Raw genomic sequence first — 21,635 nt, forward strand, 5'->3', positions numbered from 1 at the left:
TCTCCTCGTTGTGATGTAAATAAATTAATTGTTCCCCTTTCTTTTTCTTTTTTGCAACCAATTATACCATTTATCCCAAATTTTGTAGAAGACTGAGTCTTCTTTCTCTTTAATGCGCATGGTTACTCTACTCATTTCTGTCAATTCCATTATTTTATTTTTAATATGTACGTTAATAGGTGTGGAGTCTTTTTTCCAGTTTTGGGCATAGCAGATTCTAGTGGCAGTAATCAAATGTATAATTAGGTATTTGTCATCTTTTTTAATACTTGCGTCGACCATTCCCAATAAAAATATTTCTAGTTTAAATTTAATGTCAATTTGTATAATTGTTCCAAATTTTTTTCAAATAGGTTCTGTTCTGCCGGGCTTCATGGCACAAACCCCCAATTAAGTGCAAAGGTAGGAATTCAGACACACACACTTGAAAAGTCAAGAACACTGTTTTTATCGAAAGTAAAATAGAAGCAAAACACCCTTTTGGTAGTCAAAGGGCTCACCTTCAAAGCAACAGACTTGAATGTGGTGAAAAACAATAAACAAACACAAAGCAATTCACAAGCAGCTGTGAAGACATCACAGCCACTCTCCTTCAAACGTTTTCAACTCACACACTTGACTATGTTTTCGTTTCAGAGTCCTGGAATCAATGCAAAGAGAGTCCTTGGAGTATCCTGAGACGAAAGCCACTTCCTCTTTCACCGAATGAATAAACTTCCACACTCAGAGAGGCCAGAACACTGCCAATTTAACAGCCACCCCAATTAGTCGAACCATACCCAACCATAGGTGAATTCCCTCATCTCCTGTAGTATTTACGCAGTTGCTCTTTCCTAGTCATTGCCCTGCAGCTGCGTACGTCAATGAATGTCTCTTCATCCGAATCCAGCGAGGATAACGATGATGAATTACTCCCTAATGGGCTGTCCCCTCTGAAGATCCTATTTCACATTCACTCTCTGCTTCAGACACTTCACTGTCAGAAGCAATTGGCAGTAAAACTGGCCTCTGACACTGGGAGGATTTACCCACATACACCCCCACAGTCCTTGGGGCAGGAACTGGCCCAGAGCCAACCACAACAGGTTCTGGCCTCTACATACGTCCACCACATATGAAAGATGTTCCTAGGACACTTTTGCATTCCCAACATTTGGAAGAGATTCCCAGGTAGATTTTTGTTAATCTTACTGGCATAAAATGCCAATGATAGAAAATGTTATAAAGACTTTCTTTATAGGCAGAAGAGATGGTTAATTTCAGATTATAATTCCAAAGGTTTTCCCAGTCATCCAAATCGATTGAGTGACCTATGTTTTGGGTCCACTTAATCATTACTTCTTTAACTCTCTCTTCCTACATGTTATTTTTAAGTAAACATTTATACAGTCGTGAAATTGTGTTTTCCTCTGCGCCTGTTAAAACTTTATCAATTTCTTGATCGTTCAATTGGAAATCAAATTTTGCCAAATCTGTTTTATATTTGTTTTGTAGTTGAAAATAAGGCCAGCAATCAATACTTAATCCCTCTTCCGCTAACTTTGCCCTTGATTTGAGTTCATTTTGTTCATTTAGTAATTTTTTATACGTAATTGTATTATTTGCACAAAATAAGTTCAGAGACGTTACTGCTTCTAAGGGTGATAGCCATTTGGGGATCTGAACATAGAATTTTTTCCTGATTTCCAACCAGTTTTGGATTAGAATACTTCTTATATAATGATTTCTAAAATATTTGTATATTTTGTCTTTGTCATTCCATAGGTATTTGTGCCACCCATACTGTAGGTCATATCCTTCAATAATTAAAAGTCCTTTGTTTGCTAGTGACACCCATTCTTTTAACCATATAACAGTGGCAGCTTGATAATAAAGTTTCCAATCAGGTAAGCCCAAATCTCCTTGACTTTTCACATCTTGCATAAATTTGTATTAGATTCTAGATTTTTTTCCCTTTGCAGATAAATTTTCTAACTGATTTGTCTAATTCTTTGTAAAAATTTTGTTCAATCCTAATTGGGGCTGTTTGAAATAAATAGAGAACCTTTGGGTGTATATTCATTTTAATAGCCAAAATTCTACCTAATAAGGAGATTTGTAATTTGGACCATTTTGTGAGATCTTTTTGGATATCTTTTAATAGTTTCTGATAGTTATCCTCTTTTATTGAGACACATTTAGCTGATAGCCAAAATCCCAAATATTTAACTTTTTTGGCCAATTTAATTCCCATAGTTTTTTTCTAATTCCTCTATCTATCTCTTCTAATAATTTTGGTCCTGAATGTGATGGGTTTTCAATAATATAGACTATATCGTCTGCAAAGATTTGCGTTTTGTAATGTTCAACTTTAATTTTTAAGCCTTTAATATCTTGGTTGGCTCTTACTTTATTCAATAATATTTCAATATAGAGGATGTATAACGGGGGAAATCGGACAACCTTGTCTAACTCTTTTTTCAATATTTATTTTTCCTGTCATATCTTCATTAATCAAAATAGCAGTCGATTGTTTCAAGCAGCGAGCTCTTGTTCCCTGAGAGCAGCCTACCCCACAGCTCTATCTACCTCTCCCAAGCAAGACCAGTATACAGTGATACCTCATCTTACAAACGCCTCGTCATACAAACTTTTTGAGATACAAACCCGGGGTTTAAGATTTTTTTGCCTCTTCTTACAAACTATTTTCATCTTATAAACCCATCGCTGCTGCTGGGATGCTCTGCCTCCAGACTTCCATTGCCAGCAAAGCACCCGTTTTTGTGCTGCTGGGATTCCCCTGAGGCTCCCCTACATGGGAAACCCAACCTCTGGACTTCCATGTTTTTGTGATGCTGCAGGGGAATCCCAGCAGCACAAAAACAGGGGCTTCGCTGGCAACGGAAGTTTGGAGGTGGGGTTTCCCAGCGAGGGGAGCCTCAGTGAAATCGCAGCATCGCAAAAACACAGAGGGCCAGAGATGGGGTTTTGAGGATGTTGAATCCTATGTAAATAGTTGGTTCCATGTAAAACGCTGTCTCCATGCAGAAACTGTAAAAAATAGAAGTCGCGCCTGATTGGCTCAGATGCTGACAGTTCTCTTTTGGCGGGAGCCGCAAAAGTATAAAAGAGCGGCTGCTCTCTGTTAAAAGCCAGACGCGTTCCCGCTGATTGTCACTTGTCTTTAAGAGCTGAATAAAAGGAACCGTCTTGTTTAAGCCTTGTCTCTGGACTCTTCACTGGCGACGATGGACGGAAGAACCACGCATGCAAGATGAACAACCTTAAAATCGGCCGGGCTCCTGAATTCTTCGATCCGGAGAAATCCTCCTGGGACGCCTACATGGCCAAGTTCGAGATCTTCCTCGAAGCTGCCGGAATGAGGGACGCTGACACCAAAAGGAAGCGGGCAATTTTCCTGAATTACTGCGGCCCAGAGATATTCGATCTCGCCCAGACTCTCACCGATCCGCTTCCAGCCAAATCCATCACTTGGGACATCCTGCAAACCAAGCTCGCGAGCCACTTCAAGCCTACGAAGCCAACCGTCGTTTTCCGGCACCAGTTCTCAAGAATGGCCCAGCTCGAATTCGAGTCCATTAACCAGTTCGCTACGCATCTTCGAACGGTGCTGTCAAAATGTAAATTTGACAGCCCGGAAGCTCGCCTCACCGATGCCCTAATATTCGGCATGAGAAATGCCACGGTCCGAAACAAGCTCCTCACCGAAGACGAGCTGTCTCTCCAGGCAGTAATCAAGCTGGCACAAACCGCAGAGGTCGCCGACGCTGCTGCCAAAGAGCTGAAGGAGCATGACAAGCGGGAAGTCGTCGCCAAGATCGACTCCACAGTTTCCTGCGCAGAGGCCCCAGGTGACCTCAGCCCACCTGCCCTCAACGAGGACAGCTGTTTTCTGCTGCAACAGGAACAGCCAAGACAACCCAGATACCCTCGCCCCGTCGCCCCCTGCTCCGGCTGCCGAGGGAACCATCCGCGCCAATGCTGCCCTTTCCGGGACGCCATCTGCCGCCGCTGCAACCGACGCGGCCACATCGCCGAAGCCTGCAGAGCACCTTTGCCTGAGGAATCTTTTTCCACACCTCGTCCTCCTCGGTTCCAGACCCAAACACCTCAACCGCGCGAAAACCGGTTTCCTCGGTTTTCCGGCCGCAAGAACTACTCAACCGCTAACCGCGACTACTCAAGAGATAACAAACAATTTTCTGTGAATAGCACGGCAACGAAAAATGGGAGCAAAATCTTAATCTCACTGCTCCTAAACAACAAGCCATGCACTATGGAACTAGACACGGGGTCTAAATACACCATTATGCCATGGGAAAAGCTTATAATGTACATGCCTAGCCTCTCAAAATCAGACCTCTTACAAACTTCATTGGTAATTAGAGATTTTCAAGGGGGGATAATACCTGTACTGGGCAAAGTGAATGTACCTATTATGTTTAAAAATGTTAAATGTACCCTTCCTATGGTTGTTGTTGCAGGGGCTAGAGACTCTCTCCTAGGGTTGGCTTGGATGGAACCATTGGGAATTGAAATTTCTGGTATTTGTACTGTTGACTCTGATAGCATTCCAAATTTCTTACAGGAATTCCCAGAGGTGTTTAGCCCCACTTTGGGATCGTATAAAGGGCCTCCTATCTCCTTTTCTATTGACCCCAAGGTTCCCCCTGTCAGACTCAAACCCCGTAGGATACCCCTACCGCTCCTTCCCAAGCTTGACCTACAGCTAGATAAGCTCATAAGCCAGGGCATTTTAATTCCTGTAGAGCAGGGGCCTTGGGAAACACCCATAGTCACGCCACTTAAACCTGATGGCTCTTTGAGGGTTTGCGCTGACTATAAGTCAATGCTCAACAAAGCCCTCCAACATCACCCTTACCCCATTCCAGTGGTACAACAGCTCCTTCACTCCCTGGGGGAAGGGAAAGTGTTCGCAAAAATCGATTTAGCCCAAGCTTATCAGCAACTCCCTGTCGATGAACCGACAGCACTCGCACAGACCATTGTCACCCACAGGGGCACGTTTAAATGTACCAGATTACAATTTGGGGTAAGCATAGCCCCTGGGATTTTTCAAAGCATAATGGAACCCTTGTTGTCAGGAATTAAAGGGACTATTCCCTATTTTGATGACATTTTAATTTCAGGAGAAAACCAATCTCAACTCAACAAAAGAATAAGGGAGGTATTACATAGACTGCAAGATAAGGGGCTAAGAATCAAACCTGACAAATGTGTGTGGGGAACCAGCAGTGTGGAATTCTTAGGATATGGAATCGATGGGGAAGGCATCCACCCCACTACTGAAAAATTAAAAGCCATCTGGGAAGCCCCAGAGCCACAGAATAAAACAGAGTTGCAGGCATTTTTAGGCCTTCTAAACTTTTACTCTGTTTTTTTAAAAAAGAAGGCAACAGCAGCAGAGCCTCTACACCGGTTGCTGCAGAAAGGAACCCCTTGGACATGGGGGAGAACTGAGCACGAAGCCTTTTCACAAATAAAGCAGTTGTTAACTTCCACAAGTGTAGTAGTTCAGTATAGCACTTTACTACCCGTCAGGCTTACGTGCGATGCGTCCCCATATGGCGTGGGGGGGGGGTCTTGGCACATGTCTTGCCAAATAATACAGAGGCCCCAATTGCTTTCTTTTCCAAAACAATGACCAATACTGAGAGAAATTACAGCCAGCTAGATAAGGAGGCTCTAGCGTTAGTGGCTGGGGTGAAGAAGTTTCATAACTATCTTTTTGGCAGGAGTTTTGAATTAGTTACTGACCACAAGCCCTTACTGGGCCTCCTAGCCCCTAACAAACCAACTCCTCCGTTTATATCTCCAAGACTAATCAGGTGGGCATTGTTTCTTTCAGGGTACCAGTACGAGCTCATTCACAAAGGGGGTAAAACCATCAACCACGCAGATGGTCTTAGTAGGTGCCCAATAGCAGAGTTAGTAGAGGACCCTGCCCCATCTGCTGATGTTTTAATGATAGAACTCGAAGATAACCCACTAACAACAGCAAGGGAGGTGGCTGTGCACACGCAGCAAGACCCAATTTTGAAAAAAGTGGTAAACTGTGTACTCAAGGGGTGGCAAAACGACTCTGTAGAAGCAAACTTAAGTGAATTTAAAACCAAAAGATTGGAATTGTCATATGTTAAAGGTTGTCTGTTGTGGGGTGATAGAGTAATCATTCCTGAAAGTCTAAAGACTAAAGTACTCACTATGCTACATGTGGGCCATCCTGGTATTGTCAGGATGAAGGGCTTAGCTAGGGGGCACTTATGGTGGCCGGGTCTGGATACTGATATTGAAAAGTGGGTAGCCAAGTGTGACCCATGCCAAGAGTCACGGCCAAATCCCCCCAAAACAGCTCCAGTTAAGTGGGAGCAACCTGCAGGGCCTTGGTCCAGGGTCCATATTGATTTTGCAGGGCCAGTAGGGTCTCAATATTTCTTGATAGTGGTAGATGCATTTTCCAGGTGGGTTGAAATTATTGCAATGAATAATATAACCACTAGTGCTACAATTAAGGTTCTGCGCCATTTGTTTGCCACCCATGGCTGTCCTGACATCTTAGTGTCAGACAATGGGCCCCAATTGACAGCCAGGCAATTTGAATTGTTTTTGGATAACTTGGAGGTCAGACATGCTCTCATCTCGCCTTACTCGCCATGGGCTAACGGGTTGGCAGAACGGTACGTTCGGGTTGCAAAAGAGGCATTGCGCAGGTCAGGCCCTGGGGATGTACAACAGCATCTGGACCAATTTTTGTTAACACAACATATTACACCAAATTCCCACACACACATAAGTCCTGCTGAAATACTAATGGGAAGGAAACTTAGATCCCCACTGGATAGATTACACCCAAGGTATTGTACTCATAATTCTATGTATGTAAATCCTGAAAGACAATTGTACTTGGGTCAAAGTATTTTTGCAAAGAATTTTGATGGGGGGTTTAATTGGATGAAGGGAACAATTGTACAACAAACTGCACCTAAAACATATATTGTAAAATTGGAAGATGGTCGAATGTGGAAGCGGCACATTGACCATTTAGGAAGGCACATTGAAACCTCCCCTGTGCAAACCGCTAATACAGACTCTTCCCCTCTATTAGACTTTAACGCGCAACCCGCTTTAATGGACATTCAAATGGACTTACCGAGCCAGGAAAGGTCTTCCAGCGACGCCCAACCATCTTCGTCCTCAGAGGCCGGTGTTGTGCCTGCCCACTCAACTCAGCGGGCCGGAGCCCAAACTCGGCCCCAGCCGCACTGTGGAGGTACAGGCGAACCGACCTCCACCGTTGGAAGCGAGGACTCGAATGATCTGCGCAGGTCAGAGAGAACTCTGCGTAGACCGAGCAGATTGGAGGATTTCGTCACATGGCTTACTTGATTGACATATTCCTGACTAAGGAGGGAGGGGTGTTGAATCCTACGTAAATAGTTGGTTCCATGTAAAACGCTGTCTCCATGCAGAAACTGTAAAAAATAGAAGTCGCGCCTGATTGGCTCAGACGCTGACAGTTCTCTTTTGGCGGGAGCCGCAAAAGTATAAAAGAGCGGCTGCTCTCTGTTAAAAGCCAGACGCGTTCCCGCTGATTGTCACTTGTCTTTAAGAGCTGAATAAAAGGAACCGTCTTGTTTAAGCCTTGTCTCTGGACTCTTCAGAGGACTTCAGTGTTTTTGCGATGCTGCGATTTCACTGATGCTCCCTTCGCTGGGAAACCCCACCTCTGGACTTCCATTGCCAGCAAAGCGCTCATTTTTGCTATGCTGGGATTCCCCTGCTGGGATTCCCCTGCAGCATCGCAAAAACACAGAAGTCTGTAGGTGGGGTTTCCTATGGAGGGGAACCTCAGGAGAATCAGGCACTTCGACTGGCAAAAGGGGTGAATTTTGGGCTTGCACACATTAATAGTTTTTCCATTGATTCCTATGGGAAACATTGTTTCGTCTTACAAACTTTTCACCTTAAGAACCTCATCCCGAAACCAATTAAGTTTGTAAGACAAGGTATCACTGTATTCTGGCCTTCTGCCATCCCAGAGATGGGCTCCGCCACTCTATAATGCCAGACAGGCTGGCCCTTCCATATGGTTGGATTACCACAATGTGATATACTGTATATTGTGCTGTCATTGAGGATTACTTGCATTTGGTCCAAAAAGTCATATATATCTTCCAATTGCTACATTAGCTACCAGTAAATTTCAAGATACAATTCAAAGTGCTGGTTTTAACCAATAAAGTCCTAAAGCAGTGATGGCTAAACTTTTCCAGACCAAGTGGCCAAAGCACGCCTGCGCCTGCTCCTGAACACCCAAAATGAAATGTGCATGCAGCCCCATGCATGTGTCCTACCCCATGCATGCACATGTGGGCCCCTGCATGTGCTCCCCACATGCATGCATGGCAGAGACCTGAAGACCAGCTGGCCAGCAGGAGGTGTATGTGCATGCGCGATGGAGCTGAACTGGGGTGATGGCTCACATGCCCACAGAGAGGGTGCTGCATGCCACCAGTTCACCATCACAGTCCTATAGCTTTCCTCTTCAAGTAATGGTAGTACCATCACTGTTGGGCTTCTGGAAATGTTTGAAAACTGGAAGTGTTTGGGATAAGACCTGTCACCATTGCACATACAGTGGTACCTCTACCTAAGAACGCCTCTACTTAAGAACTTTTCTAGATAAGAACCGGGTGTTCAAATTTTTTTTTTGGCCTCTTCCTAAGAACCATTTTCTACTTAAGAACGCAAGCCTGGAAAAAATTCCCAGAAAATTTGAAAGTGGCAAGAAGGCCTGGCCAGTTTCCTGTCATTTCCCCTTTTATCCTGGCCATCATGGGCTCTTCTAGACTGTCAGAGAAGTCTTTCAGTGGCACTTAAGAAGGCTTTGGCAGTCCAGAGTGAACGAAGCATTTTCCTTTCTCTGGGCACTTGGAGAGCGAATAAACCTCTGCCAGCGCCCAGAGAAAAGAAACACTCCCTTCGCTCTGGGCCCAGAGGGAATGGAGCATTTTCCTTTCTCTGGGCTCTTGGAGAGGGAATAAACCACTTTGCTGCGGTGACTCCTTCACACTGCCTCCCATACACCCGGCACGAGGTTGCCTCCCGGAGCGTCTGGGCATGGAAAAGCAATAGGGGGTGTTTCGCCCTGGCTGGATTAACTTGGCTTCAGCCAAGCCAAGGAGTCACCACAGTGAAGGAAACGGGCTGGGTACAAAGCGAGTGAGCGAGAGGAGAGGGGAGCCCTTCAGCATGAGAAGGAAGAGGAAGCAGGTAGAAGCAACAGGAGCAGTCGCCTTTCAGTCAAAGGAGCAGGAGGTTCCCTGTGTGGGAGGCAGCCTCACGCCGGGTGTATGGGAGGCGTGTGCTCCTCCTCGCCATCCCAGAGTCCCTCTTTTTTCTTAAGCCTCTTTTTTTTGATTCCCCTCACCTCACCTTCTTCCTTTGGCAGCGACTGTCCTCCTCCTCTTCTTCCTCCTCCTCCCCCCACCCAAATTCCAAGCTTTTATTTCATTCCTAATGGGTTTGCACACATTATTTGCTTTTTACATTGATTCCTATGGGAAAAATTGCTTCTACTTACAATTTTTTTTACTTAAGAACCTGGTCATGGAACGAATTAAGTTCTTAAGTAGAGGTACCACTGTATTGCCATTCAATATTGTAGATTTAGTTATTTTAATCTGGTTCAATCAGTGGAACCACCCTCGGAACTGGTCCTCTGATTACCACTCCTTGAAAGTGGTTGGCAAATAATTCTCTGCGCATGCAAAACATGCACTTCTGATGCCATGCGAAACAGTAGGGAAGATAAGCGGAACCCACCAGAGTTTAACTTATTTATGACTGCTAATAATTCAATAGTTGATTGTAGCAGCGGGGGGGGGATCTTTTAGTAACAAACATGAAGAGATTTGGGATTTGGGCCTTAGAAAATAAAAATGGACCTGGGAAACAGATTCAAAGCTAAGCGTAGCATCAATACTTACTACATTATAGTAAGTGTTGGATTTTTTTTGTTTTTGATGTTTAATGTCTTTTGATTTCTTTCTTTCTGCTTAGCTCAAATTCCACATTCTGAGATCAGTTTTTAAAACACATGTATTGCTATATCTAATGGGCACTTTAAAAAAGAATATGCCATGAGAGTTCTGACAGGAACAAATAAGGGAGAACAGACTAACCGATACAAGTGTCCAATCAAAGCAGCCAAGGTTCTGCGGTTGAGAGGGGGCAAGGAGTTCATTAGCTCCTTGTATCTCTCCAGGCGTTGAGGCTTCTGGGAAATTTCTAAGAAAGAGGAACATAGAATTAAATTTTAGTGACTACAGTTTGCATAAAATCAAATGTCCTACATTGGTCAGCAATTTGATGTACATTCACCATATAATTTGTGGGTTTTTTTCTTTTTGCAAGACATATTGATTCAAATGTAGAGACCAAGGGACAAATAAAAGGAGAGAGCAAAGAAGAAAGGAGAAAAAAAAGGTCATCCAAAAATAATCATAATCATTGTCAAATATCTCACCTATATTATATGCAACGATTAAAGCTATTTTCAATTTTTTTCATTTAAAAGCCATTAAATTTTCTCCTCTTATATAATTCTCCCATTTTACACTTTATATCACTTGCTTATATATTTGTATATATAGAGAGAGTATATATATTTTCATTGATAAGTTCCCATAAGATTAAAATGTTAATAAATCCCATTCATTATGTATACTCAATTTTTTAAATAATTTATAACTTTGTGAGAGAAAAGAAAAGAGAAAAAGAAAGTGCTAATATCTTTTAGTAACTTCTAAATAATCTTAGTAACTTCTAAATATTCTTACAAGTCTTTTAATTTTAATTTTCTTAAAAGTATTTAATTCTTAAAAGTATTTAATTTCACTTTATATTATTCAATGTAATTTCAGTCAGAACAGGCAGTCCAAATGTAATTTCAGTCAAATCAATCAGTCCAATTAGATCAAATCAATTCAAATCAGTTTAATTCAGTTCAAATAATTTCATCTTGAACATTGCCTTCCTTCCATGCATTGTCTTCCTTCCATGCATTAGCTGGATAGCAAGAATACTGTCTTTAAACCTGTAGCAAACTGATATTTTTCCTCCAGCCACACGATGTTGCTAGGTGATCAATTTTCCAAGTCTTCTCTGAATAGCTCTTTTATAGTTCCTTCCAGTTTTAGTGATTTGAACTTCCGGTCTTACGTTGCTCTTTGTTTATAGAAGAAAAGAAAGATAAGGATTCCACAACAGAAGTTTGAAATTCCAAATTCCAAAAGGCGAATTTTGAAGAAAACCAATTAGGTAGTTAGAAAAAATCAAATGAAGGGCAATTCGCTACTTTTCAAAGCTTCCGCTGAAATGCCACACTGCACAGATAGCTGCCTTCTTCAGTCTCAGGCCATTTTAACTCCGTCCAGCAACCAAGAAAGAAACAAAAGTCTAAAATCCCATTCAGGCACTCTCTGCTTACCACCATAGACAGGAAATCCCTTCTTCCCATCTGCAGGTAACTAGTCCAATTCTCTTTCCAGATGGAATCATTCGGCTACCATCCCGGCTTGCGTAGTCTTCGCAGCTGTGTCAGAACAGGCATGGCTGCCTATCTGGCTTCACCACAAGGTTTCTATGAGGGCATTGTTAAGAAGAGGACTATGGAAGACACATACAGTTCCTGAGAATTTTCTTTTGTGTCATCTGTTGATGAGCCAGTTTACTTCTTAAAATAAAGTATATAGTTCTATTTTTCTTTTCCCCCCCTATTTCTCTTTCATCAGTGAATAATCTTGCCCAGCCAACCCTCACATTTTTATTGAAGATTTATATACATTCAGTGTGACTTACTCCCAGGTTAAGTGGGTAGAGCAGCCTTGCCTAGCCAATATTTTATTTATTTATTATTTATTATTTAGATTTGTATGCTGCCCCTCTCCGCAGACTCGCTTGCAGCTTATAATAAGTAAAATAATAACTGGGGCCCAGATCGGAGAGGGGGGGAAGGGCAAAATGTTTACTTCTTCCATAGGGGAGCATAAAAGAAAATAATTGAGAAGCACTGGATTAGACATACCTAATTCCATCAGATGTTTATCATATGATTTAAACTACAGGCTCATTATTATCTTTGTTACTCTTCTCTGCACTTTTTCTAGGGTCCAAATATACTTTTTGTATCATAGTGATCAGAACTGAACACAGTATTCCACGTGTGGTCAGTTCATTATAAAGAAGTACTATCAATTCACATGATCTTGAAACTATCCTCTGTTAATGGAACCCAGGACTGCATTGGCTTTTTTGACAACTGTTGAATCATGTACAACCTTTTCTATATTTGTGCATTTGTTTTTTCTTGTTCTGTGTAGGAACACCACTGAATTGTGTTTTGTTGGATAAGGTCCAGCGTTTACCATTGAATTTCAGTGATATTATCTAGGATGGATAGGGTGCATGCACACTGAAAAGATTCTGGATAGGGTGCATGCAGACTGCAAGGCATAGCTGCCCTCCCGTTTTGAAATTTAGATAAAAATATGTTAGTTAAGTTTAAAAATAGTTTTCCAATGATTTACATGGATGATGGGTGATGCACATTTCCAAAATGTAAAAAATAAATAAAATGATAAAGTGTATAATTTTTGGAGGCTCATGACAATGATTTGAGAGAATGGCAACTTCACAAAGAACTAAGAAATACAGTCAACCAAAAAGTGGGCTGTTGTCATAGAGACCCAAGAGGCTTGATAAAGTAGGGTAATATAAGAAAGAAGGATGAAACCTGTGGCCTCATTCCACTGGGGATGTAAATGTGTAGTGAAGATAGTATCCTGGAGCTCTCGGAAAAATCTCTTCAAGACATCTGTCACATCTTCAATGAAATTGTTACTGATATGCAATTTGACATTTCTTGCATCTCGTCGGAACTGATCCATCAAAATTTTGATACGAGATTTTGCTCCATTCTTTCGATAAATACCTTCATGCTGTAACCCTGGTGGAAAAGAAAGAAAATTAGGATTTATAATATAATGAAATGTATATACAGTAGATATTCTCAGTCATCCAGCTCATGATTATCCCAGAAGTACTTTTTCAAAAAGCAATTGGATTGGGGGGGGGGGGGGCGGGTGTTGGCCTGAAGAAGTTTCTTGGATGAGAAGCAAAATATCTTCAAGGAAAAAACAAAGTCCAGTTGCCTTTTGAAAAAACGCTTTTGGGAAAATATGAAATGTAATATTTAATATTAAAAGTTAATATACATATAATATCTTAATCTTTAACTCTAAAAATCTGTACATTTTTAAACTAATATCTAAGTTTTTTCTTTATTTTTAATCCTGCCTCTTCACCATATTACTCTATTTTTTATTAATTTAGACCCTGTTTCTTGTGAATCTTCCAGAATGGAGCTAAATTGTCTGCAAATGCCTATAGTTTATTTTCCTTTTTATTTCCATACTTTTTATCTCTATATCTTGTCTAATATTTCTGTTTAATACTTCCAGGGTCAATATACCTTTTTAAAAATGTTAACCTTCTGTCATATCTCCATTTACCATCACCTTTGCTATTTGCTTATAATATATCACCTTAATCATGATAATAAATCTCTCCCCCAAATCCATCTCTTTTAGTTGTATTAGCATAAATTGCTAGATCAAGTTGTCAAATGCTTTCCATGCATCTAGAAAAATCAACGCCATTTGCTTCCTGGATGTGCTTCATGACATTAATTAATTAATTAATTATTGATTTAATTAATTGATTGATTGACTAATTAATTATTGATTTAATTATATTAATTGTAGTTTTAATGTTTTTAATCCTTTTATATTTTCAATCCTTTAACTAATTCAGGGTGGGTTAATTCTAGGGATGGATAAATGTAGTATGAATGGATGGAAAGCATGGTAAGAAGGGGGAATTGTTCTTATATTGGGGGATGATATTGTTAATTGCTATTTTTAATTAACTTATTGGGGTAAATTTTGAAGCTGGATGACTGGGAATGATTGGATGGAGAGTTTGAGTGGGATGAATGTTATGAATGGAAGGGTCAGTTTGCTTGGCAATGTAGAGGCATGAGGCAGTGGGGCAGCCTATCTCTGGAGTGGCAGAGGGCCAGAAGATCCCGGTCTTGCTGGGGAGAGGCAGATATGGTGGGAGATATGGGATAGGCCACTCCCAGGGAACAAGAGCTCACTGCTTAAAAGTGATCCCTTGTTCTGGCCCCATGAACTCAGCACGGGATGCTGGTGACAAGTGAAATCCGGACCCTGGGCTCAGGCTGCTGCTACTTAATGCCAGGTCAATTGTGAATAAATCTCCCCTCATCCAGGATTTACTCCTGGATAAGGAGGCTGATCTGGCATGTGTAACTGAGATCTGGCTAGGCCCAGAGGGAGGGGTCCCTCTCTCTGACATGTGTCCAGCCAGGTTCCAGGTGTGGCACCAGCCACAATCCCAGGGAAGATGGGGAGGAGTGGCTATCATAAATCAATGTATACATTCATTTGAAAATGGATTATTATCTAAGACAATATGAGATTAATTTTGAGTTTAAGTTTATTGGATTTATATGCCACCCCTCTCCGAGGAATCAGGGTGGCCTACAACATATGAAAGAGATGATATATATCAAAATCCAAATAATTAAAATTCAAAGTTACAACTAAAAACTAAAGAACCAATTAAAATGCATACATAACCATTCACTATACATTCATCGGCCAAGGGGAGAATGTAATGAACCCAAGCTTGGTGGCATAGGTGAGTCTTTAGACTCTTACAAAAGGCAAGGATTAGGGGGACAGTACAAATCTCCAGGGGAGCTGATTCCAGATGGCTGGGGGCCCCACAGAGAAGGCTCTTCCCCTAGGTCCTATCAAGCGACATTGTCTAGTTGACAGGACCTGTAAAAGACCAATAGAAAGCAGAATTGCTTAATTAATAGGAACTATTTAACAATTTGCATTAAAAGTACTGTAAAAGTACTTTCCATTGGCGCAGTGGATAGAATGCAGTACTGCAGGCTACTTCTGCTGCTGACTGCCTGCAATTTGGCAGTTTGAATCTCACCAGACTCAAGGTTGACTCAGCCTTCCATCCAGGTAGGTAAAATGAGGACTCTAATTGTTGGGGGCAATATGCAGATTCTATAAACTGCTTAGAGAAGGCTATGAAGCAGTGTAAAAAAGAAGCAAAGGAAAAAAGGGATGGCAGAGAATGGGGTGGCTGGATGGAGTCACTGAAGCAGGTGTGAATTTAAATGGATCCTGTGGGATGGTAGAGGACAGGAAGGTCTAGAGGAATGTTATCCATGAGGTCACAATGAATCAGATATGACTTTGCAACTAATAACAACAAAGTAGTATATAAAATAGCAATGTTGGTTGGTGGGACCTCGGGGAAGAGCCTTTTCTGTGGCCCCTCCGACCCTATGGAATCAACTGCCCCTAGAGATTCGCCTCCCTATCAGTCTTCTGGAAAGCCATTAAGACCTCGCTTTTCCGGCAGGCCTGGAATTAGATTGACTGCTGTGTGTGTGTGGTTCTTTTTAGAATATTATTTTATTGTTTTCTTATATTACTGATTTTATTGTGCATTTTTATTGTATTTTCGCACTGTTGTATTTATCCCACTTATTAGCCACTCTGACTTCACTTTGGAATGAGCAGCATATAAATACAATAAATTAATCATCAATTAATTAATCAATCAATCAATCAATCAATCAATCAATCAATCAAGTAAGTAAGTAAGTAAGTAAGTAAGTAAGTAAGTAAGTAAGTAAGTCTAAGTGCTATTGCTATTAGGAATGTAAGTCAAAATAGGCAAGAAAGTGGTAATACAACGCCTATCTTTTCTAGATCAAATTACCAGGATCAGATGAACTATATCCTAGAACGGTGATGGTATCACAGTGATCTTTTCCACACAGTGTGCCCAAATGGTAACACATGTGCATGTGCATGCATGTGTGCATGCCGGAGCACTGGAAACCTAAAGACCAGCTGGCCGGTGCACACATCCCTGTTTTTTGGGCATTTTTAGGCTGTATTTTGGGCCTCTTCCAGGCTGTTTTTCAGGCTGTTTTCCAAGCTGTTTCTGGCCCAAAAACCAGGTTTAACTTGTTTTATGGGCCATTTTAAGGCTGTGTTTCAAGACATTTTCAGGCTATTTTCCAGTGCTCCAGTGCCCATGAAGACCAGTTACCAGCGTGCATGTATGTGCCAGAAACCAGAAAAGCAGCTGTGCATGTGCCCACAGAGAGAGCTCTGCATTCCACCTTGTTGATATAGTTCCCATCCTCAAGGGGAAAAAAGGGGGGGGAATGAATACAGGAAACTACAGATCAATCAGTCTGACATCAATACTTAGGAAGATCTGAGTTAGATAACATAATCAACCAATGGATTTGTGAACCTGGATTTCAGTAAGGCATTTGACAAAGTATACCATAACATAAAGTGCATAATGAACAGTTCCGGGAACTGAGTATGTCTAGCCTAACAAAGAGAAGGACTAGGGTGACATGATAGCAATTTCCTAATATTTGAGGGGGGATGTCACAGAGAACAGGGGTTCATTATGTTTTCTAAAGCATTTGAGAGCAAAACAAGAAATAATAGATGGAAACTTGTCAATGGGGGATCCAACCTAGCTCTAAGGAAAACTGTTATGACAGTGACAACAGTTAATCACTGGAACGTCTTTTTGTTCAGAAAATCCGGGTGCTTCATCACTGGATGTTTTTAAGAAGAGATTGGACAGCCATTTCTCCAGAATGATATAAGATCTCCTGCTTGAGAGATCCCTTCCAATTCTGTTTTTTTCTGTTATTCTTTATTTTGATGCTGTGACTTAATGTTTCATATCTACTCATCTAAAATGCCATATCTAAACACAAAGCTTAAATATTTGTGGCACTGACAAGTTTGTTACATCTCTGACAAATGGTGATCTACTCAAACACGCAGTCAGAATCTAAACTTGATGCAAAACCATGAGAAAATGTTTAATATAAAAAAATAATCTATTTTTTATCACTAATATTCTGCTCAGAAAGTCAAGTATGACTAAGGAGTGGATGGATGTGAGAGATGTTAGATCATTTCTATTGTCATAATTTCTGTTATTAATAAAAATGACTGTAATTCTATTTAATGTTAAATCTTATATACCCAGGATATAACAGTATTGTATCCTAGATCAAACCAAGAAGTTTATATAAGAATTGCTCCTGAGGGAAGTGGATAATGAAACGGACACTTTGGAGTAGTATATAAAGACTCCTCCATATAAAGAGTAGCCAAAAGTGGCATAAAAAGAGGAAAACAAAGAAACAAGCAGGGAACAGCTTCTTATAAGTTTCAATAAAGGATGGAAAACAAGTGGTGGCATCTGTAAAAGAAAAGCAAACCATAGCTGAAACAACTATGGAACAATCTGAAGTATAGCAGTAGGATTTAGACCAGTGATGGTAACCTTTTTTGGTTTGTGTGCCAAAAGGGTGTGAGTGGATGTGCCAGCATATGTGCATGTGTCCACACCCCTTCCCTCCCCACATGCATGCGCACACACCTGATACCCCTGCACATGCACACAATCCCCTCCATCTCTGTGCATGTGCACAGGCCTCAATAAAGCCTGGAACATGAAAAAATGGCCAAACAGGCAAACTGGAAGTTTGGAAAAAGCACTTCTGGTTTGCCCGTTGGGCTGTTTTTTGCACTTTGGGGCTTCATGAAGCTTCCCTGAACCCACTGGAGTGCAAAAAACAGCACAATGGGAAACTGGAAGTGCATTTTCTGAACTTCCTGTTTGTTCGTTGGGCTGTTTTTTGTACGCCAGGGCTTCGGGAAGCTTCCCTGAACCCTCCAGAGTGCAAAAAATAGCACAATGGGCAAACCAGAAGTGTGTTTTCCAAACTTCCGGTTTGTCCATTGGGTGGTTATAATCTGGGGTTTCTGGACATATAGAGTGCAAAAGGGTTGCATCTCCAATTTTCCCCTCTTGCTGGAATGAGATAGAAAGTGGTTGTCCCCTCCCGTTCCTTCTCTTAAAAAGCACATACACACAGAGAGATGGGGGGAGGGGGAGGCAGGGAGGCAGGTTTCCCCCTCTCGTTCTTTCTCCTATAAAGCACAAGGAATGAAGAACAGGGTGGGATTCTTAAGGAGGGGATGTAATTTTATTTTAGAATCACTGAACTAGAAAAGTTTCTAGGAAGTATAGTTTTTTTAATAAAGAAAGGGAAACTGCACACATTTGTTGTTTCAATTTCTGCCTTACTTCTAATCAAATTAAAATATAAAACTCCCACTCCGTCTTCTAAAAAATGCATAGGCAGAGTGGTAGGGAATGAAAAGGAATGAATCCCCTGATTGGTTGACAGGAAAGTATCCCCCGCATCCAAAAGGCCAGGGTGAAAGTGCTTTTGAGTCCATTTGGCAAAAAGGCCTGGGAGAAAAGACAGCACCAAATGGCTGGAGGACAGAAGGCTGAGGACGAAACATGATTGGAGAAATGGAGAAGGCAAAAAGTCCCATTCTGCTTATATACTGCTTCACAGTGCTTTACAGCCATCTCTAAGTGGTTTACAGAGAGTAACCATATTACCCCCTCAAAATCTGAGTCTCATTTTACCAATTTTGGAAAGGTGGAAGGCTGAGTAAGCCTTGAGCCTACTGAAGAGCCAAACTGCTGGAAGCCGGTGATCAGCAGAAGTAGCCTGCAGTACTGCACTCTAACCACTGCATCACTGAGGCTCTTCTGAATCTGAAATATCTTTCTCTTATTCATTAGCAACTGCTAAAACGTTATTTAAATATTTAATTTCAACCATTTGTTCAACTCTGTGCTACTCTGATTGGAACAAAGAGAGAATCCACATGCAGAGATTTCAAATCAAATACTCTTATATTTAAAACGGGATTTATACAAGCAAGGTCAGGTGTTCAGTCCATGTTAGCAGCTTTCCCAGTTAAACTGGTTAAGAGATAAGGAACGGGGTGAAGCCAAGAATCAAAGCTAATTACAACATTCCTCAGTGAGATAATGTTCTTTGATCACACACACACACTCACTCATAGATCTCTAGGCTTTCCTCAGATGCCTGCATCCCAGCTTGATGGATTTAAAAGCGTAACAGCAGTTTGCCAGTGAAGCATTTCTGGAACCCCAAATCTAGGACTTCCACCATTACAAACATTGGAACTCCACATCCCTTTATCCACAAATCCTCACTTATATACTGTCTTGGGGTGGTCAACTGTTTCCTAGAGATGTCTAGACTTTCTTTCTGGAATTTTTCCCTTAAAGATATTCCTGCCTGCTTCATGACCTCCTGATCTGGGCATCTAATAGGGGCTCTTATGCTCCAATGTCTCCCACCTCCTCTGAGTCAGACATTACCATCATTGAGGTTTCTACAGTCTCTGGAGGTTCCTCAGATTTCTCAGGTTGCAATTCTCCCTCAGTCTCAGTCTGACTGAGTTGTCAAGAACACTGGCCTAGGGTACCAAGACGGACCCAGTTCAACCTCCTCAGAATCTATGACTATCACTACCCCCCCCACAGGACCCTTCCCCCAGATCCTTTGCAGTGGGTGGGGTCTGTTTGTGAACTGCAAATGAAAAACATGAGCCAAATCAGGGGCTTCAACATAATTGACATCCACCCAGGTGCAATTGACAGGGCTACCTTCGGTTCATTGGACAAGGTACTGGAACCGGTCCTTGATCAATCGGGAATCTCAGATACAAGCAATCACCAAGTTGGGCAGATAATCTCAAACACTGGATATTGGCAGGGCTGGAACAAGAGGTTGAAGTGGGCAATCAGGGATGACTGGAACAAGCAGAGACCGATGAAATACTGGGTGCACATGGAGAGAACTAGGCAAGGTCAGATAATAGGTCACTGGATTGTTGATCTTTTCCATCGGGAATGAACCCATGATGTGTTGAAGTTTCTCTGAGACAGATACTTGGTGAATAACCAAACTCGGTTTCCAACAGCCAATGATTGGGTGTCTCAATGTGAGCACTGTGTAAATCTCTTGCAGTCTTCTTTAAGTACCTTTTACCATCTCATGGATGGACTGGAGCTCAGACAGGAAGTCTTCTGTGGCTAGAACTAGGGAATTGAGGAGCGTGAGCAGGAAGAATCTGAGATGATAGCTGTAGTTGGCAAAGAATGGAATAGTCTGAGTGGAAGTGTGGTGAGAGTTGTTAAAAGCAAACAGCCATGGGGAGGTACATTGATCAATCTTTCTGCTGGTTATTGACAAAACAATGCATGTACTGCTCCAGGATGCTGATCACTTTCTCTGTGCCTCCATCAATCTCTGGGTGCTGCATGGACACTAGGCATATGTGGACTTCTAGAGCTGCCATGAGTTCTTTCCAGAACTTAGCAGTGAACTGGGCTCCTCTGTCAGACACCACTTTGTGAGGCAGACCGTGTAGCCAAAAGATATGCTGAATGAACAGATGAGCTGTGGCCTGAGCTGTCAGCACTCCTCGACAGGGAATGAAATGTGCCATCTTGGTCAGCACATCCACCACCATGAGTACAGTCATGAAATCTGCAGAAACAGGTATGTTTGTCAGGAAGTCAATGGAAATAGCTCCCAAGGTCTAGTTGGCATCGGCAGAAGCTGTAACACTCCAGGAGGGGCTCCCATAGCTATCTTGGCTTGGCGGCAATGAACACAAAAGTTCACATAGGGATGGACATCATGCTGGAGTCTAGGCCACCAAAAAGTCCAACACACAAGGTACAGAGTCTTAAAGATACCAAAATGTCCGATTGTAGGATTGTCATGGCAATGTTTCATGATTTGGCCCCAGAGTGGCCTGGTGGGAACATACAACTGGTCTCAGAAGCATAGCAGGCCCTTGGAAAACATACAAGGCAAGTTTTGTTCAAATCTCTTGCTTCCATTGTTCCACAAAGTCATCTTGCTGCTGCGCTTCCTGAATCTGTCTTCGTAGATCTACCGGATCTTCATAGATCTAATGGATCATGCATGGCTGCGATCAACTCAACAGGCAGAATGGTTCAAAGTGGCAACAGTTCCTTGGCATGGAGGTACTTGGGTTTCCGGGACAAGGTTTTGCCATCCTGGGGTGTACGTGACTCTAAAGTTGAATCTGGCAAAGAAGAAAGACCAACGGATCTGACGCAGATTCAATTTTCTTGCAGTTTGCAAGAACTCCAGGTTTTTGTAGTCAGTTTGAACTTCTACTAGGTAGCAAGTTCCCTCATGATGGTGTCTCCAAGTTTCAAACACTGTCTTGATGGCCAATAGCTCTTTCTCCCAAATGATGTAATGGCACTTGGATGGATTCAGCTTACTGGAATAATAAGCACACGGAAACGGGCCCGCCATCCTGGCATGTCTGAAGAAGCATGGCTCCGACAGCAATGTCTGATGCATCTGCCTCCACCACAAAAGGATGACGAAGGTCTGGATGTTTGAGGATGTGTTCCTTTATGAAAGCCTTCTTAAGGATCAGGAAGGTCTGTTGCTTGGCATCACCCCACTGGAATGCCACTTTCTTTTTCAGGAGCCGTGTGAGGGGTATGGT

General features: G+C 42.0%; 1 protein-coding gene across 1 annotated transcript in view; it reads right to left on the bottom strand.

Moving 5' to 3' along the window:
* The window catches only part of ARAP3 (ArfGAP with RhoGAP domain, ankyrin repeat and PH domain 3), a 500,752-nt gene that overhangs the window by 217,386 nt on the left and 261,731 nt on the right, over nucleotides 1-21,635 (bottom strand). The window contains exons 21-22 of the mRNA XM_070746896.1: nucleotides 12,818-13,030; nucleotides 10,206-10,311 (exon numbers count right to left, since the gene is read on the bottom strand). Of these exons, the coding sequence (XP_070602997.1) occupies nucleotides 10,206-10,311; nucleotides 12,818-13,030 (319 nt within the window). The remainder of the gene's footprint in view (nucleotides 1-10,205; nucleotides 10,312-12,817; nucleotides 13,031-21,635) is intronic.

Source organism: Erythrolamprus reginae, chromosome 3 (assembly GCF_031021105.1).
Source record: "Erythrolamprus reginae isolate rEryReg1 chromosome 3, rEryReg1.hap1, whole genome shotgun sequence".
Lineage (NCBI taxonomy): Eukaryota > Metazoa > Chordata > Lepidosauria > Squamata > Dipsadidae > Erythrolamprus > Erythrolamprus reginae.